The sequence below is a fragment of the Rhinolophus ferrumequinum genome, chromosome 16, assembly GCF_004115265.2.
Source record: "Rhinolophus ferrumequinum isolate MPI-CBG mRhiFer1 chromosome 16, mRhiFer1_v1.p, whole genome shotgun sequence".
NCBI classification, from domain to species: domain Eukaryota; kingdom Metazoa; phylum Chordata; class Mammalia; order Chiroptera; family Rhinolophidae; genus Rhinolophus; species Rhinolophus ferrumequinum.
In genome coordinates this window covers 51,100,547-51,123,298 of record NC_046299.1, presented here as the reverse complement: position 1 = coordinate 51,123,298, position 22,752 = coordinate 51,100,547, and the positions used below count along the sequence as shown (strand labels likewise).

Sequence of the window (22,752 nt, the reverse complement as noted above, 5' to 3'; positions counted from 1 at the left end):
GGTCACTAACTGTGCTTTCGGGCTCACATGTTCCAGTTCTGGCTCTGTAATTCGCTAGCTTGGGCAACTTAATCTCTGCCTCAGTTTCTTTCATCTGTAAAATGGAGTGAATACTAAGTGCCCTTCTAATAGCTGTTGAAAGGATGGATGTAGACAAGTCACATAGCTTGCCTGGCACCAGAGCAAGCGCTCGGTGACGGTCAGCTGTTACCAGTTAACCACTTTTATACAGCGCCTTGATTTAGATGCAGAGCCTGACTATCTCTGCTCTCAGGATGCCCCCAGCATATGGAAGAGCTCCAGTTTCTGGAGTAATTATTATTACCCCTAGTGAATAACAATAATTGTAGCTAATCTTTGTAGGATTTTAAAAAACATACATGACTTCATTTAATCCCTTTTTACATTGATTCATTTAGTAATCGTCTTTGTGCACTGCTGTGTGCCAAGCCATGTCCTTGGTTATGGGAATACAATAATGAAAAAAAGTACTTGCTCTCTTATTGTTGACAGTAAATATTAGTTATTCTGAGGCACAGAGTGGTTCATTCATTAAAAAAATTGCACTTGTAGTCTGTGCTGGAAGCTGTATTAGGCATTTAAGTATACTTTAGTAAATTGGCAGGTGGTTCCTGTCCTCAAGAGTCGAAGTTAGTGATTCTCAAAGTGTGATCCTGGGGTCAGCGGTATCAGTACCACCTGAACCTGTTAGAAATAGACATTTCTAAGACACACTGAATCACTCTAGAGGTACCGAATCAGAAACTCTGGAGGTGAGGGCCAGCAAGTTATGATTTAATAGGCCCTCCAGATGATTCCTTTTGCACACTGAAGACTGAGACCCACTAGTCTAGGTTAGTAATTTGCCGAATTCAGTTAACACTGGTGAGTGCCTATGTTATAGGCTGGGCCCTTTGCTAAGCATTTTCACATAATTTATTGCATTTTACTCTCAGATCAGCATAGGAAAGTTGGTATCCTCTGTCTTGCTTAAGGTTGCACTCCTAGTAAGTGGTAGAGCCTAAATTCATAGTTTCTTGAGGATAGAGGCCGACGTGTTGCATTTTATTGCTTTCTGTATCCCCACTCTGGTTCTCAGTCTTGGCTGCACATTAGAGTCATCTGTGGTGCTTTTTAAAATGGCAATACCAGGTACCAGACCAATAAAATCAGAATCCCTAAGGCTGAAGCGTGAGAATCATCTTATATATATATATTATATACACAATATATATTGTATATATGTAATATACTGTATAATATGTTATATATTATATAGAGAGGTATGTAGATATGCATTATGTAATATATAATTTCATTACATAATCATCTAATCTATATGCTGTCTTATTTTAGGAAACCAGTAGCTTTAAAAGTTTTCCATTGAATCCAGATGGCTCAGTTGGTTAGAGTGCGAGCTCTGAACAACAGGGTTGTTGGTTCAATTCCCACATGGGCCAATGAGCTGCGCCCTCCACAACTAGACTGAAGATAACGAGCTGCTGCTGAGCTGCTGGCCGGATGGCTCAGTTGGTTAGAGAGCGAGCTCTTAACAACAAAGTTACTAGTTCAATTCCCACATGGGATGGTGGGCTGAGCCCCCTGCAAATAAATATTGAAAACGGGGACTGCACTGAGAGCTGAGCTTCATCCTCCACAACTAGATTGAAGGACAATGACTTGACTTAGAGCTGACGGGCCCTGGAAAAAACACACTATTGCCCAACATTCCCCAATTAAAAAAAAATTTTTTTTCCCAGGTGATTCTGAGGGTTAATTGGTATAGCACACTGGTAGAGCACAATGGCTCACATGTAGCTAGCAGTCAATAAATGTTTGAATAGTGAATGAATGGATATTTAGATACTCTTTACTAGTGAGGTCAAGTAACTGCTCAAGGACATACAGCTAATAAATGATGGAATGAGAATCCAAGTTCAGTTCTGACTCTATATCCCAAGTGCTTTCTGTGACTACATCATACACCAAGGCAAACAGCATTTGGCACACTAGCAGAACAGCTATTCCAGGAAACTAGCCTTTGATAATTACAATTGCAGCCCCACAATGTTATGTTTTATAACAGAAAGAGATCTCTTAACGTAGGGCACATTCATGTAATGGAAACCTAAAAATAATTAGGAATTTTATTTTTAACATGGGTTGGCATGTTTATACACACCTATCTATTTCACCTTTCCATGATCACCTATGTATAGTAAGAGGTAATTCAGCAAACATTTATTGAGTACGGTTTAGTCATATAAACAGACTATAATGCCTGAGAAGTACCACAATAGAAATATGTTGATACGTCTGTTGCCCAGAGGAAGGAAGCCCTATTGAATAGGGAGGGAGTCTCGGGAAATGGGCAGGAAAGGCTTTATGGAAGAGGGAACAGTTCAGTTGGGGCAGGGCTAATCAGAATTCCTCTACACTGCACCCAGCGCTGCAATGGGATATAGATCTCCATTTTGATTAATAGGTAAATTCATGCAGAAAGGGGGCACTCTCTTCTAGGGAGCTTGCACTTGTGGATTGTTCCCAGCCATTCCTCCCTCTGGAATCAAAGCACTTGATGATGCCACTTTGAAATGAGCTTTGGAGGAAAGCAGTTGGAATTAGTCCATGATCCTATCAGGAGGCACAGTCCCTGAAAAGGTGTACATGAGTTATAGAGCCCAGAAAGTTAGTACTCTGAGTCCTGAGTCAAAGGCCCATGCAGGAGAACGGGGGACAGGAGAGGACAGAGTTTTTACTATAATTAGCTCTGGGAGTAATACAGCAGGGGGAGGGAGAGGAGTACAGCCGGCAACTATTTTGAGCACAACTCCGATTGACAGGACACGTGTGCTGGACTGTACTGATCCCAGGGCCAAGTTGCCTGCCCGTGGTGTGTGGTGTGGGGGGGAAGGCCTGGGGCAGCAGGAGCAGGACAGCCAGACAGGCCGGACGGGGTACCAGCACCTCGACTTCTCTCCCTGGGACACTGTCCAAACTCCGAAGGCCATAGGCCAAGCTGAGCGATGGGTGCTGAGGAGGAGGTGCTGGTCACACTGTCAGGGGGAGCCCCCTGGGGCTTCCGACTTCAGGGGGGGGCCGAGCAGAGGAAACCCTTACAGGTGTCCAAGGTAAGGGAGAGCCCCTATGTTGAGGTTTCAGGGAAAGGGGGAACCTAAGGGTACCTGGGAAGAGCCATGTGGTGGCTTATGGGGGAGAGAAGTGGGAGTCTGTGAAGAGGAGTGGGGGTGGATAGGTGGGCAGGGAAGCGTGTTTATGTTTGGTGGGCGAGTGGTGTCACCACAGGCTTCTTGTGGGGGGCTATTAGAAAAGGGATTCCCGGTTTCTGATAGCAGAGAAAAAGTGTCTCAGTTCCTTGTGGCGCCATAGTAACAGAGGCCCAGGTCCGGCCAGCCAGTCTTTGCTCCCCTGGGTCTGTGCCTCCTCTACTCCAAACTCCAGGAATGTAGGGAAGGTTCTAATTTCTAACTAAGCTGATATGTAATGAGCTGAGTTTGTCTCGCCCAGCCCAGCCCAGCCCTGCCCTGCCCTGCCCATGCCTTCAGTGCTCTTCTTTCCCTATGCCAGATCCTTTCTCACTAGGCAAGACTCTTTTTTTGGTGCTAGGAGGGTTATGGCAAGATCTGGCCTGTCAGAGGAAGTTGTTACCCTTTTGGTTTCACCATACAGGCTTAATTCTCTCCGTTATAAAATGTGGGTGATAATAGTACTTACCTCATAGAACCATTCTAACGATTAAATGCAATACTACATGTAGAATGCTTAGCACCATGCCTAACATTTAGTAAGCACTCAATAAGTAATAGCCACCATGGCACACATACACATACGTACACATAATCATAGTCTCCCAGAATCTGCTGGATTCCCTCCAGTCTGGAATACTGTTCTAAAATGTCGACTACATAGATCATAGTGCCTGGGATTCCAAGGCCTAGGAGAGAACTATTGGCTCGTATAGATACTGCTGTTGGAGGACAATCTTGGAAAACCACCATGCTAGTACCGCCCTGCTGCCGTTTTCCCCACGGTGCTCATTCAATGATGACCCTACTTCCTCTTATATAATGCACCCTGTATCTTCTTCCTTCTAGATTGGCCCCCGTAACTGCAGCCCCATGCTCCTCTCCACCCTTTCTTACCCTGCAAAGTAAAATCCCTCCCACGCATGGGTCCTTCCTCTCCTAACTCCTTTCATTCTATTCCCCCTTGGAGGCCCTCTCTCACCTACAGTCTCTCCTCCAACACCTTCTCAGATCCGAAGACGGAGCCAAGCTGGCAGAGCAGGACTCCGAGAGAGGGACCAGCTTTTAGCCATTAATGGAGTCTCCTGCACCAGCCTCTCTCATGCCAGTGCCATGAGCCTCATTGATGCCTCAGGGAATCAACTGGTCCTCACTGTGCGGAGGTATGGACTCCTCCTACCCCACCCACCCATGTCCCCCTAGTCCAGGGTTCCCCTTGCCTGGCAGCTCTGTGCCTTACGGGCCTGGCTTCAGCAACTAACAAGGACCCATCTCTGCTTGTGCATTAGTGCCGGAGTATAGATGTTAGTGTAGGCCTCCCAAAGGGCTTGAACATAGCTGATGGAGGTGTTAGGTGGGTATCTGAGTGCATGGGCCTCCTTCAGTCCCTTGCCTGTCTCATCATCACATCTTCCAGGAAGCTCATTTCCACTCAGAGCCCTCTAAGCACATTTGCCTTCCAGTTTGTCTTCAGATCTTCACTCTTCTCAGCCCAGCCATTCCTCCTATATGCCAGTCCCTTCTCTCCCCTTACCTCCTTCTCCCTCTCCCATCCCCTTCAGATCTCTCTAGCTGTCAGTCATCCAGCCCATTTTTCAAGCTCTGTCATCTTTCCCACCCAGGGTAGAGGATGAAGGGCCTTTGCGATCTCCATCCCCTGGTGAGCGTCAGGTGCTGTCACCCTTATCTCCGCTGAGTCCTGAGCCCCCTGGTGCTCCAGTTCCCCAGCCTCTTCAGCCTGGGAGCCTCCTTTCACCCCCGGACAGTGAGGCTTACTATGGAGAGACCGACAGTGACGTTGATGGCCCTGCCACCCAGGAGAAGCCCCGCCGACCCCGCCGCCGAGGCTCCACAAGGCCCAGCCCTCCAGGAGCCCCACCCGATGAGGTCTACCTGTCTGACAGCCCTGCAGAGCCGGCACCTGCTGTCCAGGGCCCTAACAGCCAGGGTGACAGCCGTGTGAGCTCCCCATCTTGGGAGGATGGGGCAACCCTTCAGCCACCGCCAGCCGAGGCCCTGCTGTTGCCCCATGGTCCCCTCCGGCCTGGCCCTCATCTCATCCCGATGGTGGGGCCTGTTCCCCACCCAGTGGCAGAAGATCTTACTACCACCTACACCCAGAAGGCCAAGCAAGCCAGTGAGTGCCTGAACCCTTTCCCCCTAGTCAGGATCTTTCCATCTGAACCCTAAATCTACCCTTCATAACCATACCTTATATTTCCCTTGGATATAGTATTGGGGACAAGTGGAGAAGAGTAGGAGGGGAAAATAATCACATGGTCTCCATTATTTATGCTGTTTGAACTAGTATGGCAAAAGGGTACAAGTGGTTCAACCCAACCCAGGAACAGGGTAAGTAGGGAAGTTGGAAAGAGACATGAATCAAAGCAGGGTTTGCTTGTTGTTGTTGCTATAATTTTGATAGGTGTCAGGCATAGGGCAGGGGACTATTTGGAAGCAGGGTAGGGCTATTAATTGCAGGCATAGAAAATCAGAGGCACCTTTGACATTTGTAAGTTCAGTTAGGATTCTGGGGCCTGGGAGGCTATGGGATACTCATGAGTCCTTAGGAAATGGTAGGGGAGGGATCTTCAGCTCCTTATCTCAGGCAAAAATGTGGGCCTGGACAGAAAAAGCCAGTTCCACTTATCTCAAGCTCTCTACTATTTTTGATGTGGGCTATAGAACAAGGTCTAAGAGTGAACTTTCTCCCTATGCCTCCCATGCCTCTCACCCAGAAACCTTTCTTGTCACCTTGGAAATCTCCGGATTCCCCCTCTAGTTCTCATTTCTTGTTCCTCCCCTCCACCATTCTGATTCCCGATCCATAGAATTTTGTGTCTTTAAGTCTGGATTAGAGGCTAAGGACATGACAATTTAGAGGCTGACATCCCCGAGAGTGTCCAGTATTCCACAAAGAAATTCCAGATGCATAACCAGGAGCCAAGGCTTATCCCCAATTCTCATTTTAGCACCCTCTCCCTTCCCATCATGCTGGATGAGACTGTAGTTAGTGGCTTGGGGATATTTTTAGCCAAGCAGACCTCATTGTCCAGTGGGGTAGGGTGGGGGAGAGGGCAGGCAGGTGCCTGTGTCTGTCACACTAGGGCTGGTGGAGCAGGCAGCAAGAGAAGGGAGGGGGCCAGGCTCCAAAAATAGCATAGTGAGCTCATTCAGCTGCCAGCTCTGGGGAGAAGACAAAGGGGCTTTAAAAGGCATGGGGGGTGGCTCAAGCTGGTCCTGCTCCAGCCAACACTGCCTTTCCCGGCATGGAGACGTTTGAGCCCATCAGCCAAGAGCCCTTCAGCCAAGCAAGTTTTGACAAAGCCTCAGGCCAAGTTCCTGCAGTCCAGGACCCATTCTATGCAGGTACTACTCTCCCATAGCCAAGAGGGTTCTGGGCTCTGGAACGGAGGGGAATATATCAACAGTTTAGGAAGGGAGGTCTTTGGGAAAGGTCTTACTCCCTTATCTCGTTCTTCTTTTTGCCTTCCTCTTCCTTCTTTTCTAAGGCAAGTTTCATGACCCCTTTCTCAGAATGGGCTGATGCTATGGTCACATGTCAAAGGGGTTTGTGACCATATGAGTTATAGAAAACTCATGGAGAGAGAGTGTATGAGAGAGAGAGAGGTGTGAATAATCTATGGATACATTAAGGCTTGTATGTGGGAGTCTGTGGGAGAAAATCTGTGTGTGTGAACAAGAAAGTGTCTGTATACATGTGTAGTTAGTGTCAAGAAAGCTTTGATAGTAATGATTACTCACAGTCGGACTTAGGCTGTCGTTAAATGCTAAATTTACCAACATTATCTCACTTAATCCTCATAGCAACCCTATGAGGTAGCTATTATCATTTTCATTTACAGATGAGGAAACTGAACTTCAGTGAAGTAACTCTCTCTCATGAACCAAAAATCTAAACTGAACTCTGACTCCAGAGCCTGTCTCTCGTTCAGTTCTATTCTGTGGTACAAACGTTGGGATGGGTGGAATGAGAGCCCTAATTAGAAAAGAGCTTGGTATCTTGAGTGGAAAGTAGATGGAATTTCAAGAATTTTTCGGGAGGAACTGGGGATCATGGATCAGAGTATCCATGTCCAAAGCAGGGTCCCAGCAGCAGGGCAGCCACTCCCACTTCGTGGCCCCACCTCCCAGGCCCCACATGGCATGAAAAGCCCTGCCCTGCTTCCCTTTAATACATAGACCTCTCGTGCCTGCCTGGTAGTGGCTGCCCAAGCTTTCCACCTTCTAGAAGGCTGACCCCTAAAGAAGACCACCCCACTCCCACTGCCAGCTGGGGGAAAAGGTGAATATATTTATCCGGTGACCTTGAGTTATCCTAAAGATTTGGAGGGTTGCCTTGGAGAGCAGCGCTCTGGCTTTTCCTGCATCTTGGATCTGAGGTTATCCCTGGCTGTGAGTAGCAGGGGTGTGAGGCACAGAGGAGTGCCCTGGCTGTTGGAAGGCCTATATCAGCTCTAAAGTTTTGACCAAACTGTTAGCGACAGGATCTCTGCAGGGGGAACTTGGGAAGGGGCACCTGGAGTATGCATGTGTGTGAATAGATTCAAATGACTCTATGCAGTTTTTGTGCAGGAATATATGTATTTACATACATGTGTGAACTGGAGTGTTCATAAGCTGGGGTCTCTGCAAATGAGAGTGAAAAGTACATGAGAAAATATACCCACAACTGGCTTTTACTAGACCCATATTCTTGTTGAAATGATGTGTGGGGGGAGTTATTTCTATGAATGTATATGGTTTGGAATGCATGGTAGGGTGGAATTATGAATGAAGATTCTTGTTGCTAAGGGGTCCTTTGAGTCCTTATCATAGGGGTAAGGGGATTAGTCCCAAACTTTCTGAGAAGCACCCTACTGTGGTCTCTATGGTGGGAGAAAAGTATCCCTTTGTCATCTTTTCTCTCCCCGGGACCTGTCTCATTTTTCTGTCTGGGAAGTGACCCCAGTTCAACCCCACCCCTGCATTGCCAGCTGGGAATGGAGGGAGGCAGGGGAGGAATGTGTGTGAAGTGGGTAAGAACACATCCCCGGGAAGACAGGAGCAGAGTAGAGGGAAAAGAGGATAGGAAAGCTGTGGTCAGAGTGGTGTCAGGGCAGCCAGCTCGACTCTGCCTTCCCTTCAACTGTCCTTGGTTTCACCTTTCATCCTCCACTCTGCCCCCAAGTCAGAGGACTTTGCCACAGGCAGGAGACGTTGTGGGTCTGGCCAGTGAAAAGATAGGAGGTGGGAGGGCTGAGGGAGCTGGCTGGAGTAGAGATGAAAGACTTGGGGAGTAGGAGTAGAAGAGGCTCACTGACGGTTCTCCCTCCTGGCCTCCTTAGAACTGCAACGGGCAGAGAGCCTCCAAGAGAAGAGTGTGAAGGAGGCCAAGACCAAATGCCGGACGATTGCATCCCTGCTAACTGCAGCCCCCAACCCCCATTCCAAGGGGGTGCTTATGTTTAAGAAAAGACGGCAGAGAGCCAAGAAATACACCTTAGTGAGCTTTGGGGCTGTGGCTGGGACAGGCACTGTGGAGGAAGAAGACGGGGTCCCTCCTACCAGTGAGTCCGAGCTGGACGAGGAGGCCTTTTCCGACGCCCGCAGCCTCACCAACCAGTCCGACTGGGACAGCCCCTATCTGGACATGGAGCTGGCCAGGCCAGGCTCAGGTGCTGCAGAGGGTCCGGGCTCAGGGCTGGGAGGGCATCTGAGTGAGGCCTCTGGGCGAGGGGTCCAGCTCTTTGAACAGCAGCGCCAGCGCACAGCCTCCAGCACCCAGGAGCCGGCACAGGATGGTCCAGCAGCCATGCTCAACGGGAAGGGCCTGCAGTCACCACCTCGCGCCCAGAGTGCTCCTCCGGAGGCGGTTGTGCTCCCATCCAGCCCTTCACCGGTCCCTCTCTCCAGCTCCAGACCCTTACTCCTAGGTGGTGGAGCCCCTACCCCAGCTCCAAGCATCTTTAACCGGTCAGCCAGGCCTTTTACCCCGGGCTTACAAGGTCAGCGGCCAGGTACCACCTCGGTTATTTTCCGGCCCCTGGCCCCCAAGAGAGCGAATGAAAGCCTGGGAGGGCTCAGTCCTGTCCCACCGCCTTTCTTGTCCTCTCCTCAGGGGCCCACCCCTCAGCCCAACTTCACCTCAGGGGTTCCCAGCCATATGCCAGCCTCCAGTTCCTCCAGCACCCCACGCTCTTCGGGCCCCATGACGGCCACCAGCTCTCTGTATATCCCAGCCCCTAATCGTCCTGTTACGCCAGGCGGAGCCCCTGAGCCCCCCGCTCTCCCTAGCGCAGCTGCCATGACCTCCACCGCTTCTATCTTCCTGTCGACGCCCCTGCGACCCGCTGCGCGCCCAGAGGCGCCCTCCCCAGGCCCCGCGGGCCCTGAGCTTCCCAGCGCTCGGGAGCAGCGCATCTCTGTGCCAGCTGCTCGCACCGGCATCCTACAGGAGGCCCGACGTCGGGGGACCCGGAAGCAGATGTTCCGGCCGGGAAACGAGGAGACGAAGAACTCTCCCAACCCGGAGCTGTTATCGCTGGTGCAGAACCTGGATGAAAAACCCCGGGCAGGGGGTGCTGAATCTGGTCCAGAGGAGGATGCTCTGAGCCTCGGGGCTGAAGCCTGCAACTTCATGCAGCCACCAGGGGGCAGGAGTTACAAGACCCCGCCTCACGTGACACCTAAAACCCCGCCTCCAATGGCTCCCAAAACCCCGCCCCCTATGACTCCTAAGACTCCACCCCCAGTGGCTCCTAAACCCCCATCTCGAGGGTTCACTGATGGGCTGGTGAATGGGGCTACCCCGTCTGCTGGAATCCCTGAGCCACCAAGGCTTCAGGGCAGGGGTGGGGAGCTGTTTGCCAAGCGGCAGAGCCGAGCAGACAGGTATGTGGTGGAAGCTACACCTAGTCCTGGCCTCGGCCCTCGACCCCGAAGCCCTTCTCCTACTCCCTCACTGCCCCCTTCCTGGAAATACTCACCCAACATACGTGCCCCACCTCCTATAGCTTACAACCCTCTGCTCTCACCGTTTTTTCCCCAAGCTGCCCGAACTCTCCCTAGTAAGGCCCAATCCCAGGGGCCTCGGGCAACTCCCAAACAGGGAATCAAGGCTCTGGATTTCATGCGGCACCAGCCCTACCAACTTAAAACTGCCATGTTCTGTTTTGATGAGGTTCCCCAGACTCCTGGTCCCACCTCCTCAGGGCCCCCCAAAACTGCCCGAGTGCAGGAGATCCGGCGATTTTCCACTCCAGCACCTCAGCCAACTGCAGAGCCCCTGGCCCCCACTGTGCTTGCTCCCCGAGCAGCCACTACATTAGATGAGCCCATCTGGAGGGCAGAGCTGGCCTCAGCCCCTGTCCTTAGCCCAGCGCCTCCTCCAGAGTCTCCCAGGGGTCTTGGGGCCTCCCCTAGCTCCTGTAGCTTCCAGGTAGCCAGGCCTCGGTTTTCAGCCACCAGAACAGGATTGCAGGCTCATGTGTGGAGGCCTGGGGCAGGCCACCACTGAGCTCCCAGGACCAAGGAGAGGTGGAACATCCAGTTCCTAAAGTTGCTTCTCCTACCCAATCCACCCCCTCTCTCAAGCATCTGGAGGCTAAATTCCCTCCTACCAGAGATAGTTTTGGAGTTGGTATCCCATCCCCTGGCTTCCTCCTGGCTCCCAACCTTCCTGCTTCTTTCCAACCTAATATCTGTGCTTTGGTATCTGCGCTCCTCTTTGTCTCTGCAGTTCCTTGCTGGGATCTCTGTCTTTAGGTCTCTTCACCTATATTCCCCCACTGGTCTCTATTTCTCTACATTTGTGCTTTTCTCTGTGGGCCTCATTTTAACGTTCAATGAGAAGCACACAGAGAAGTTACCACTGAGACCTCAGGCAAGAAGCTCACCACCAGGCAGGCAGCAAACGAACTGAATTGACCCCTGTTTGTACTAAGTCGCTCGCTACTTCTCACTCTTCTTTCCCAAGCTTGGCTGGCATATACCTAATGTGTATGTGTGCATATGTATGTGCAAGTGTGTGTGCATATATGTGCTCTTCTGTCTGAGGCAAGAGTAAGAGGAGAGATCTGAAGGCCCAATGTGGGTCTTACCTTTGTGCTATTAAAGGTGGGTCCCTACATGGATAATGTAGTGGCGAGAAAGAGATTCACGAGAGTTAAAGACCAGTGTCTGTAGCTGGTACACAGCATCTTGTGAAACTCATGGAGTATGAGAAGACTTGGAGGGCCAGGGCAGTTTTATGGACTGAGTTATACCAGCTAGACCAGGAATAGAACTAAGAATTCCTCAGGATTTCAGAAAGCTAGCAACTTGAGAGGCCCATGCTGAGCAACAAGCACCCAGGAAGTGAACAAAAAGAAAGAAGATGTCCTCTGAGAGTGACCAAATCATTGGCTTCATTGCCTCATGAACACAAGACAGAAAGGAGAAAGAAAAGAGCCATGGTGTGGAAAGTGAGGCAGAGCCAGGAGCAAAGCAGAAATGAATGTAATTGATTGAGCCACAAAGAGGAGCCGGTGAGGGAGAAGGAGAATGCAGTGTCGGCAGAGAGTAAAGTTAGGTAACGAGAAAACAACCATGTACAGGAGGGGGGTTGGGGGAAATGAGGGAGAAGAATATATTTGTTAGAGTGAAGGGGGTGATGGTGGGAAGATGTGAGAATGTGTGCTGTGTGCTGAAAGAACAGTTGGTATCTCTGCTACCTCCTCTGAATCTGTCCCTCTGTCTTCTGCAGCTTGTCCTGATCACCTGGGAAAGGGCAAGGAAACACCCAGAGCCAAACCTCTTTTCAGTCCTACCCTATCCCTCAAACCGTAGCTCTTGTCCCTTTCCAGCTTCAGGTCCTCATTTCTAATCCCAGAGTGTTATGGACTCCCCTCTCACCAAGACCATGGGGCACGCTCGCAGCTTTTATCTGGAAATTGATCGTTCATTTGCATATTAGGTGTGAGTCACAGTACTTTTGTTTATTTATGCACAAGAATAAACTTATACCCCATACCTTCTGTTGCTGTCATCTCTTCTAGGTTTATACCCAGATCTTGAGCTCCCTTTGATCTTCTCTAACTCATTCCCCTGATCTCCTGATTCCTGATCTCTTTCTCCATTCCGGCCCTCCTATTTCTCACCCTTTTGCCCTTTACCCCTTGGTCTCTTGCTCTTCTCTAGCAATTCTGTCCCATTCCTGTTTAGCCACTTACACCACTCCCTTGGTTCCCTCTCTCTACATTCCCCATCCAGATTTTCTCTTTTTGAATCAACCCTGCTCCAAACTTCCCAAACTAGGCCTCAGTTTACAGAACTAAGAGAAGTTGAAAAGGCCTTCTGAGCCTTTTGCCATCATCACTTCCTAGCTCCCTGGAGGAAGCAGCCATGTTTCCGTGGGAAAACAATGGCTGGAGGTGAAGGTTGGATGGGAGAAGAACTAGAGAGAGGGTGTGGATTGAGACTAATGAAAAAAGAGAAGGCACTGGAGAAGACTAGCATTGGACTGGCCAGAAGGAAAGTGCCATTGCCTCAGTTTTACCAGCAGGGGGCATATGTGTGCCAATAACCAGGCTCAGGACCCAGATGCTCCCAAGTAGTCTCAGAATTCCAAAGGGAGGACCCAGAGAGCATAGGTTAAATATGTCTTCACCCACTTGGTAGTTTTAGGTATTCAATCACAGGAGACCAAAATTTTGGTTTCTTTTTGTTTTCGAGGGGGGGATGGTAGGGATGATGAAATCACCATTTGCTACTTATGTTTTTTCCTCTAATTGCTTCTTTGGGTTGGGAGGAAATGGAGGAGGACAAAAGACGAGGGATCTGGATGCTAAACTGGTCTGGAAAGAGGCGAACTGTGGGGGGCAGGGCGCCCTTTCAGCCCCTAGCATAAACCTGAAAAGTTCAGGATGGGGAAAGGGCAGGGGCAGGAAGAGTAGAGAGCTCACAAAGGGACAGAGGGGTATTCTGGGAGCTACAAACGCTGCTTCCAAAAGCAGCCACAACAGGGTGGTGGTGGTGGCTGCAGCAGATGTGCAGCAGCAGCTGGTTCCAGAACCTGAACAGAAGGTAGAGGGGGATCCAGGGTGCTCCTGGGACTACTGAAGAAGGGGCTAGGCAAATGACACGCTTCTCATAAGGGGTCTCTCAAGCCAGGGGCCCTGCCCAGAGGCTCCTCGGGAACAATGCGAATGGGACAGTCCACATCCTCTGGGGTGTGTGTTCCCTTTGAAGAAAACCCCAAGTAGGAATCTCAGAGAGTGAGGCCCTCGTAAGGCAGAAGTCTTCATGCGCTGCTCAGGGAGACGCCAACATCTATCTGGCAGAGTAAGGCGGAACTGAGCACCCCAACAGCAAAACGGGGTGAAATGGCAGAAACCGTTCAAGTTCGCCACAACTTCCCTTGCAGCTGAGGAAGCACTGGGTTTGGTTAATTTGGTCCCTTAAGCTGCCGAGATCTGGCCCCGCCAGAGGACAGAACAAACCATCCAGGAACTTTCAGAGTAGTTCCATTGGGAACAAACTTCCCTTCTCCATACATAGCACCTTAAGCCTTCCCACCCAAAAATGCCCCCACATATCTCTCCAGCTGTGGCCTGGACTGGCTCTGAGTGGCTCTTGGGACATATTCTCCAGGTTCTTGCTCTCCTACTCTGCATTTCTGTCTCCTGCTTGCTGCCTGCCTCCTCTTTCCCTTTTAGTTTTCAATTTCTCCCTGAAAGCTTCTTTGGATCACAGACTCTAGGTGCCAAGGGAGAGTAAGTCCCTGGGCACACTGACCCCTGATTCAGACAGCTTAGTGAGGGAATCCCAAAGCCCTTTCCTCTGTTCCTGAGCCTCTGGGCAAGGAGGGCGGGGTCTTGGTTCCAGGGTCTCAGTACCCCCTGTGCCATTTGAGCTGCGCTCATCATCTCTATTAATAACCACCCTCCCTCCCCCGCTGCCAGTGCTGCCCCCGCCTGCCCAGCTTGGGTTCTTCGGTCACAGTAGCTCAGTCCTCCAAAGCTGCTGGACCCCAGGGAGAGCTGACCACCGCCTGAGCAGCAGGTAAGTCTCTAACTCTGTGAGCAGAGGCGCTGGAGCCCATTCTTTCGACTGCTGTGTCTGTGTCTGCAGCAGTGACCCTTGATCCTGGGATAGTCGCCCCCTCCCCCATCTGTGTTCAGCTCCCAGCTGTTCAGTTCAGGGGAGCTGCAGAGAGTTGGAAGGAGAGGGGCCCAGGAGGGTGGGGGAGTAGAGATATTGGGGGAGGCTCTGGAGAATTGAGAAAGAGGTCTAAGAGGTGGGCTGGAAAAAAAGAACTTGGTTGAGGCTGAAAGGTACTGGGAGAGTCCATTTAGCGGTTCCTGGACTCTGGCCTCAGCAGACCCCACTGAGTTAGTAGAATTGCAGATGTGTTGTGAGACAAGACTCAGCAGAAGACAGCATTTTTGCTGAGTGCCAGCCTCTGTGAAAGAGGAGCTGGAGTCTGTCTTTTCCTAGCTTGTCCCCCCTCCACTGCCAGATATTATTGTGATGTTCCTGTCCTCCCTCAATGCCCCACTGCTGTGATATTGCTGAGTTGACATGCATCAAAGTTCAAATGTCCCCTGACACCCCCGCACCCCCCCCCCCCGCACTCCAGTTCTGGGGTCTGGGGCAGGAGTGACTGAAAGGGAGCAAGGAGCACTGCTGTGACCTCCAGGCCACATTCCAGCTGGCCCAGTGGAGGAGCAACAACTTCTCCTTCCTATGGAGGCTGGTTTTGGCTGCATCTCCTCGACTCTGGCAGAACATTTTTCTGCCCCCTGGGGGTTGGGGAAGACTGAGGAGAGACCAGAGCTTGGAATGACAGCCCCAATCTGAGATCTCCATGCAAATAAAAACTTCAAATCATGCCAATGAAACCTGGGTGCATTGCTCTGCCTGTGTGTTATTTGTTTGTTTTCCCCCCTGCCCACCAACGCTCTGTGTTCCTAATCCACGCACAGCTCTTTGTAAAACAGCTGCAAAGAGGTTGCTAGAAGGTAGGGGCAGGCGGTACATCTATAGTTTCTGCCCTGCCTCCCAAGAAAAGAGAAGCCCTAAAGCAGTGGGTTTTCACTGTTTGAGGGAATATATACTTCTTTGAAAATCTGATGAAATTTTGTTCTCTGAAGGCCTTAACCCCAGGTTAAGCAGCGCTGCCTTCCTGTAGACACTCACCTTTCCCAATGCCTGTTCATCTTCCAACTGCCCCTTCCCACCCTATCCAGGCTGAATCCACCTCCACAATGCCGCTCTCAGGAACCCCAGCCCCCAACAAAAAGAGGAAATCCAGCAAGCTGATCATGGAACTCACCGGAGGTATGGCCTGTCTGCACCTACCTAGTGTGGCATTTCTTACTAAGAGCATCTCTGGCACGAGTGCCAGCAATATCGTAAGGTTATATATGTCTTATGGTGAAGAGACATGCATGAGACGAGGAATTCAGGGGTGGGGTAGGGTGAGGGATGGTGGTGGTGGTACAAGGAGAAAGGAGTCAACACTGACTACCCACCCTTCCACACTTCTCACCTTGCAATCTGAGATAATACCCAGGCCATCCTACCCAGCGCAGGTCCATGACAACAGGACCCGCAGGCCAGTGAGGTATGTTTAAGGAAGAACATACATATGATGGAGATTGGCATAGAGTAAGGTCTTAAGAAATGATTCATTTCCTTACTTCTTTCCCCAAAGCTAGGGAGCCTGTGTAAGTATTTAAAATGGGAAACTGCTCAGGCATTTTTCCTGGGGGTCGTAGGAGTACGTGCATGTGACGAGCTCTCCCAATACCTAGAGGCTATTTGCAGCGAGAGTTCACTGAGGGAAAGAGTAGGGAAAGGAAATCCAAAACACTAATTCACAAAGATATATGTACCTCTATGCTCACTGCAGCATTATTTACGATAGCCAGGATATGGAAGCAACTGAAATTCCCATCAAAAGACCACTGGATAAAGAAGATGTGGTACATACTACTATGTACAATGGAATATTACTCAGCCATAAAAAAGAATGAAATCTTACCATTTGTGACAACATGGATGGACCTAGAGAGTATTATGCTGAGTGAAATAAGTCAGACAGAGACAAATACCATATGATTTCACTTATATGTGGAATCTAAAGAAGAAAATAAACAAACAAACTAAACAGAAATAGACTCATTGATACAGAGAACAAACTGATGGTTGCTAGATGGGAGGGGATTGGGAGGGATGGGTGATAAAGGTGAAGGGATTAAGAAATACAAATTGGTATTCTTACAATTGGTATTCGTCACAAAATAGTCACGGGGATGTAAAGTACAGCAAAGAGAATATAGTTAATAATATGGTAGTCACTATGCATAGTGCCAGGTGGGTACTACATTTGTACTGGGAGGATCACTTTGTAAATTCTAACCACTATGCTGTACACGAAACTAATATAATATTGAATGTCAACTAACTAAAATTAAAAAAAATGAAAGTCAGGAGTCTGTACAGAGGGTGCGTTTAAGAAAGGGAAACTGTATTAAAATTGTAATACTCAATATATACCGATAACAAAAGATGAACACAAGTCACGTTTGACTTCTGCAATTACAAGAAGTGCTCAAAGTGGTTACCATCAGCGTCCAGACACTTCTGATGACAGCGAACTACTGCTTGAGCAACATTGACCAAAATGTCCACTTGTATACATTTTTTTGGCACTTGCCCCCCGCCCCCCAGTATTTAGAGGTGGTCAGCTCCATACAGAGGGGCTCCCCACAGCTTTTGGGCTTTCTCCCAGGCTGTAGCTTCCTCAGTGGCTTCCGCCTATGACGTCTTTTACTCCTTTCGCCCGATAGCCCCCATGCCCATGCCCCACTGACCCCATTCACTCTCTTCTATGCCAGTAGCCCCACTGTCTCTACTCTGCAGCCCAGTTCCCATGCTTTCATTCTCTCCAACTCCAAATCCAAGAAATCAAAAGCCCTCACAAACTAGACAGAATTAGATCAGACATCACAGGCAGCATCTGCGTCCCTCAGGGGTCTCTGCTGGGACACACACAGAAGTGACTGGCATCTGCATGCTTAGCCCAGAAAACCCCACTTTCCTCTTCCCCTTGCCTCTTCCTCCCCACCTCCCTGAAAGGTGGACAGGAGAGCTCAGGCCTGAACCTGGGCAAGAAGATCAGTGTCCCCAGGGATGTGATGTTGGAGGAGCTGTCGCTGCTCACGAACCGGGGCTCCAAGATGTTCAAACTGCGCCAGATGAGGGTGGAGAAATTTATCTATGAAAATCATCCTGATGTCTTTTCTGACAGCTCAATGGTGAGTTCAGGACTTTACTACCCTCAAAGCCTCATGCTCCTGAGGACAACTTCTTGGTAGGCTCTGAATCTCCAAATAATCACCAACCTCCCCTCTGCAAATTTATAGCCTGTTCAATTCCCAGATATATCAAGCCCTCAACAGCTCCAGGGTGAGTTACACCCCACCTATGAAACTCAGTCTCTATCTTAGAGCTAGTGAAGTGGGAGGGAGGGAACCACACCCTCAGGGAGAAAATGCCTTCTCAGTATGGGTAAGTGTTAAAGATAGGATTTCCAGATAAAACACAGGAAGTCCAGCCCTGTATTTTAAAGTTGAGATACACACAAATAATTAATTTTTTAGTAAAGTATGTCCAATGCGGTATTTCGGACATAAAAAAAAAAAAAAAACAAGGGCAGCCGGATGGCTCAGTTGGTTAGAGCACAGGTTCTCAACAACAAGGTTGCTGGTTCAATTCCCACATGGAATGGTGGGCTGCGCCCCCTGCAACTAAAGATTGAAAACGGAGACTGGACTTGGAGCTGAGCTGCACTCTCCAAAATTAAATTGAAGGACAACAACTGATGGGTCCTGGAAAACTATACTGTTCCCCAATAAAAATTTAAAACAACAACAACAAAAACAGTCTGGCAGGGGGATAAAAACAAACAAACAAGGCACTTAATTTCAGATACACAATGAATAATTTTTTAGTATAAATATGTCCCACAAAATGGGGCATAAAAATTAAATTAAAAAACACAGGACATTCGGTAAAATTTGAATTTCAGATATATAATGGATACTCTCATATATAAATATGTCCCATGCAATATTTGTAGCATATTTATACTAAAAAAGTGTTTGTTGTGTATCTGCGATTCAGATTTAACTGGTATCCTGTAATTTTATTTGCTAAATTTGGCAACCCTAGAAAGAATTAAGTGAATTTTTACGGTCATCTCCTTCTTCAGCCATTCTTTCATCTAAGGACCCCAGATGTGGGGACTGAAACCATCCTTGAAGATCCTACATTCCCTAGTCAGGATCCTTCAAAGAAAGAGAAGTAGGGATTGGAGAGAGGCCAGGCACAAGATGTTATAGCTGCCACGGAGAGGCTCTTCTCCTTTTCCTTTATTTCCCCTCCACCTTCCCTGGGCAGCCGGCCAGGGGAGAGTGGAAATAGCTGCCTATATGGGGCCAGGGGCAGAAGTGTCTGTCGTTGGCCCTTATGTAGCAGCAGAGTGAAGATGCTGAGCTGGTTATATCTAACTTTAGGAGACCAAAAGCCCTCCTTCCTGCCTGGGTCTGGTTACACTGGGTGGAGCACTGGGTTGTGTGTGGTGGGTGGCCAGGAGAGCCTCCTGAAGGAGTTGGCAGGGTTATTTTTAGGCCTTGGGGCTGAATCCAGTGTTGCCCTTTTGGCCACCCTTCCCCCTCCCACTACAATTTCACTGTCAAGATGTCCTGGTCCAACAAGCACCAAGAAAAGAGAGGGAGAAAAAGAGGGAGAGAGAGAAGAGTTCTGTCTGACTAGATGAGGAGGGGGAGGGGGCAGAGAGCTCTCTAGTTCTTCAAATTAAGGCTAAGTTCTCCAGGCCAAACCTATCCTCTCAAAGTTTAGTTGAGCAGAAGTCTTGGTCCTCTTTGCCTTGGTAAGGATGGGAAAGGAGAATGAGTTGCTCTCATCCTGAGGTACAATTGGAGGTACTGAGCCATTGGGGGTCTAACCCCTTAAGGAGAGTTTAATTTCTCTCAGTCAGGCTATCCTTATCCATCTATTGGAGGGGAGAATCATAGAGGATTCAGTGTCTTTTGGTTGCCATTGTCTGATCACATCCGCCTTGCTACGCATACCTGTGTCTTTGTGTATTCCCCATACCCATCCCTAACCTTCCCCTAACTCTGTCCTTTTCAGGATCACTTCCAGAAGTTCCTTCCCGCAGTGGGGGGACAGCTGGGCACAGAGGGTCAGGGATTCTCCTACAGCAAGGGCAGCAGTGGAGGCCAGGCAAGGGGAAGTGGCCCTGCTGGACAGTACGGCTCTGAACAGCAGCAGCATCAGGGCCCTGGGTCTGGATCTGAAGGTACAGGTGGTCCGGGAGGCCAGCCCGGCAGAGGAGGAGCTGCTGGCACAGCAGGGGCTGGCGATACAGGAACAGGCAAGTATCTTCACCCAAGAGTAATGTCTGGTCCCTAGAGCAGCGATATCCACAGGAAGGAGGCCTAAATTGGGTGTAGGGAGCAGGAGAGGCCTGAGATTTCTTGGTGGACTCTATGGGTCCAGGAGAATACAAACATGTATCTATTTCACCCAGAAGTCACCTTTCTGGCTTTTCAGTTTCAGCCCTAGATCCGACCCCAGGCTGTCATTATTCTGCAAACATTATACAATTATCAGGATGCTATACCTTTGGTACTTGGCTCCAGCAGCTTCCCTAGTGCAAGGGTATGAGACTAACTTCCACTGGCTACTACCTGCTATTATTTGACTTACTTTTCTCTCCCATGGCTGCCAGGAGACCAGGCAGGTGGAGGAGGAAAACATATCACTGTGTTCAAGACCTATATTTCCCCATGGGAGAAAGCCATGGGGGTTGACCCCCAGCAAAAAGTGGAACTTGGCATTGACCTGCTGGCCTATGGGGCCAAAGCTGAACTCCCCCAATACAAGTCCTTCAACAGGTAGCGGTGATGGGGGAAGGAACCAGATGCATGCGAGTGTGTGGTAACATGTCCTTCATTGGGATGGAAACTTTGGTTCAAATGTTTCAGGAGGCATGGGAGGAATATGGGGACCCTAATTGAAGGCCTTTGCTCTTTCCACTCCAGCTCAGAGAAACAGCATAGTATGATGACAGAAAATTTATTGGGAGGCAGGATTTAATTTTTAGTTCATAGGCCACTTATTAGCTGTGTGGGCATGGGAAAGTCACCCTATTTCTGAGCGTTGGTTGCCTTGACTGTAAAATGGGAGTAATATATCACACATTTAAAGGCCTCTTGAAGGCTCCCTTCTTTCAAGGTTAGGGTTCCATTACTGTTCCTGCAGTATGAGTCTAGTCCTTTATATCCTACCTTAGGGAGGTTTGAATATCTGTTCTTTTGGGCTTCTCCAGACTGTGGATAGTAGATCTGTGTGAAAATAGGATAGGGAAGTGCTAGAGAAGGGCTTTTGCATCTGGTCCTAAGGAGTCTGGATTTTCCAGGAAATGTTATTCCTCTCATTTAGGCCAGGTACTATCCACTGGAGGCAGGGTCGGGGTTCTACATTGTACTTTAAGGTAGCCTCAGACCCTTGGGTCTATAGTGTTTGGGGTCACTTTTTCTAAAATGCTGGTCTGGGCCACAGCTGCTCATGAGGCTATCTAGTACCAATTAGAGTCCTTTTCTCATTATTAGCTTTGAGGAAACAAGGAAACCAGGAAGGGGGAATGGAGTGCTATGGGAGAAAAAGAATAAGGAGAGCAGAAGCAATCTCACACTAGAATTCAGAGACTCCCCATCTTCAAAACAGAGTAACATCTTACTGATAAAGCTCTGCTCCTTTTGTTCTGGTTTTTAATGAAATAATGTGTCCCCTTTTCAGGACAGCAATGCCTTATGGTGGATATGAGAAGGCATCCAAACGAATGACCTTCCAGATGCCCAAGTTTGACCTGGGACCCCTGCTGAGCGAACCCATGGTCCTCTACAACCAGAACCTCTCCAATAGGCCTTCTTTCAATCGAACCCCTATTCCCTGGCTGAGCTCCGGGGAGCATGCAGACTACAACGTGGATATTGGCATCCCCTTGGATGGAGAAACAGAGGAGTTGTGAGGCGTTTCCTTCTCTACTTTGCATTAAGTTTCCCCTCTCTGGTTCCAATTTGGAGAGGGAAGCTGAGCAAGATACTCCCATTGTAAATCTAGTATCCTTTTGGGAATGGAGGGGAAAAAGAAGGGAGAAATCTGCCTTTCCATCCTTCGGTCTAAGTGCCCACTCCAGCATCCTTCCTCACCACCTCAGAGCTCCCCTTCCACTTTCTCTGTATGGAAACTGTTCTTTTATGGAATTTTCTCCGCCACCGGTAACAGTCAATAAACTTCAAGGAAATGAACTCATTCTTCCTCTGATATTTGAGGGCAGACGAAAACTGAGGCTAACAATGCACAGAGACTAATTAAAGTCAAATACTAGTCATTCATGATTCAAACTTCAAGACCAGACCTGAGCTCTGGTTACTTACACACCCACACCCACATCCACACCCATGAAACCACATTCATAGGTGTATACAAAGGCATTCTTATTCAACAGTAACATAAGACAAATAATCACGCACAGACACACGTACTAGTCCATATGTGGGCACAGCTAAGAAGCTATTGTGTGCTGTGGTTAGGAAGTAGGTGGTGGTGACCCTGCTGTTAGTTCTCTTTTTGTAGCTGATTAGAAATTGGGATAATCAGGATTACCCAATCATTACAGAACTAGAAATGCCATAAAGTTTCCAGATGACATCAGAGTGGGCTTAGGAATGTATGTCAAAGGTTACGGATTCCCAGAAGGATGAGATAGAATAGGGAGCCGTGTTGGAATCCAGAAGGAAGTGGGAGAAACCAGCTGTAGTAGTTATAGTAGCCCTGGCTCTGTACTAACATAGCAAGAAAAGAACTAAGGGTCATGGGGGCACTGCAGTGGTGTCCAGACAGCAATGCGATTGGGAAGAAAGCACGAGAGCCCAACAGGAATGAGTAACATTACTCTTTTTATTGATTTCAAGCATGAGGTTTCTTTAGAATCCCAGACTTACTCCTGTGTTCTACAAAATAAGAAGTGATGCAGACCAGGAAGAATAGAGATGACTCAATCGGTTCTGGGAAAATAAATTCTGAGAGCTGGCTGAAGTCAGCCAACTTCTTGAGCCATTAAAGATGATACTAATTTGCTAGACTCTGCATAGACTGATTCAATTTTCATGGACCTTGGGTCACATGATATTTATCCTGGTCACGTTCCTTTACAAATTAAATACATTGCAGGGGGTTCATAGGTTCTGTGAACTTGTACACAAAACTCTACTTCTACATGCATTTTTCTAAGTAGAGTGTTGTCATAGTTTGGATTTTCCCCCAAATAGATCCTGGAACAAAGTTTTGGATACAAGTAGTTAACAAGGAAGGTGATCCCAGAATCCAAGCAGTGCAAGGGAGAAGA

The 22,752-nt window shown here is 48.8% G+C and overlaps 2 protein-coding genes across 3 annotated transcripts; both read left to right on the top strand.

Moving 5' to 3' along the window:
• The first annotated feature begins 2,931 nt into the window (after positions 1-2,931).
• SYNPO2L (synaptopodin 2 like) lies at positions 2,932-12,394 on the top strand. Of its 2 annotated transcripts, XM_033130747.1 has the most exons (4): positions 2,932-3,131; positions 4,278-4,429; positions 4,889-5,403; positions 8,615-12,394. In XM_033130747.1, the coding sequence occupies exons 1-4, from the start codon at positions 3,027-3,029 to the stop codon at positions 10,783-10,785; spliced, it is 2,943 nt and encodes a 980-aa protein (XP_032986638.1). In that variant the 5' UTR covers positions 2,932-3,026; the 3' UTR covers positions 10,786-12,394. The 2 variants fall into 2 exon arrangements, with proteins under 2 accessions (XP_032986638.1, XP_032986639.1); XM_033130748.1 differs by lacking the exons at positions 2,932-3,131; positions 4,278-4,429; positions 4,889-5,403 and adding an exon at positions 6,502-6,635 and having other exon boundaries at positions 8,615-11,182.
• MYOZ1 (myozenin 1) lies at positions 10,143-21,652 on the top strand. The gene is made up of 7 exons (XM_033130751.1): positions 10,143-10,160; positions 14,210-14,309; positions 15,497-15,587; positions 17,391-17,569; positions 19,470-19,713; positions 20,071-20,236; positions 21,141-21,652. Exons 3-7 carry the CDS (start codon positions 15,515-15,517, stop codon positions 21,370-21,372), a joined length of 894 nt encoding a protein of 297 aa, XP_032986642.1. The 5' UTR covers positions 10,143-10,160; positions 14,210-14,309; positions 15,497-15,514; the 3' UTR covers positions 21,373-21,652.
• The last annotated feature ends 1,100 nt before the right edge of the window (positions 21,653-22,752 follow it).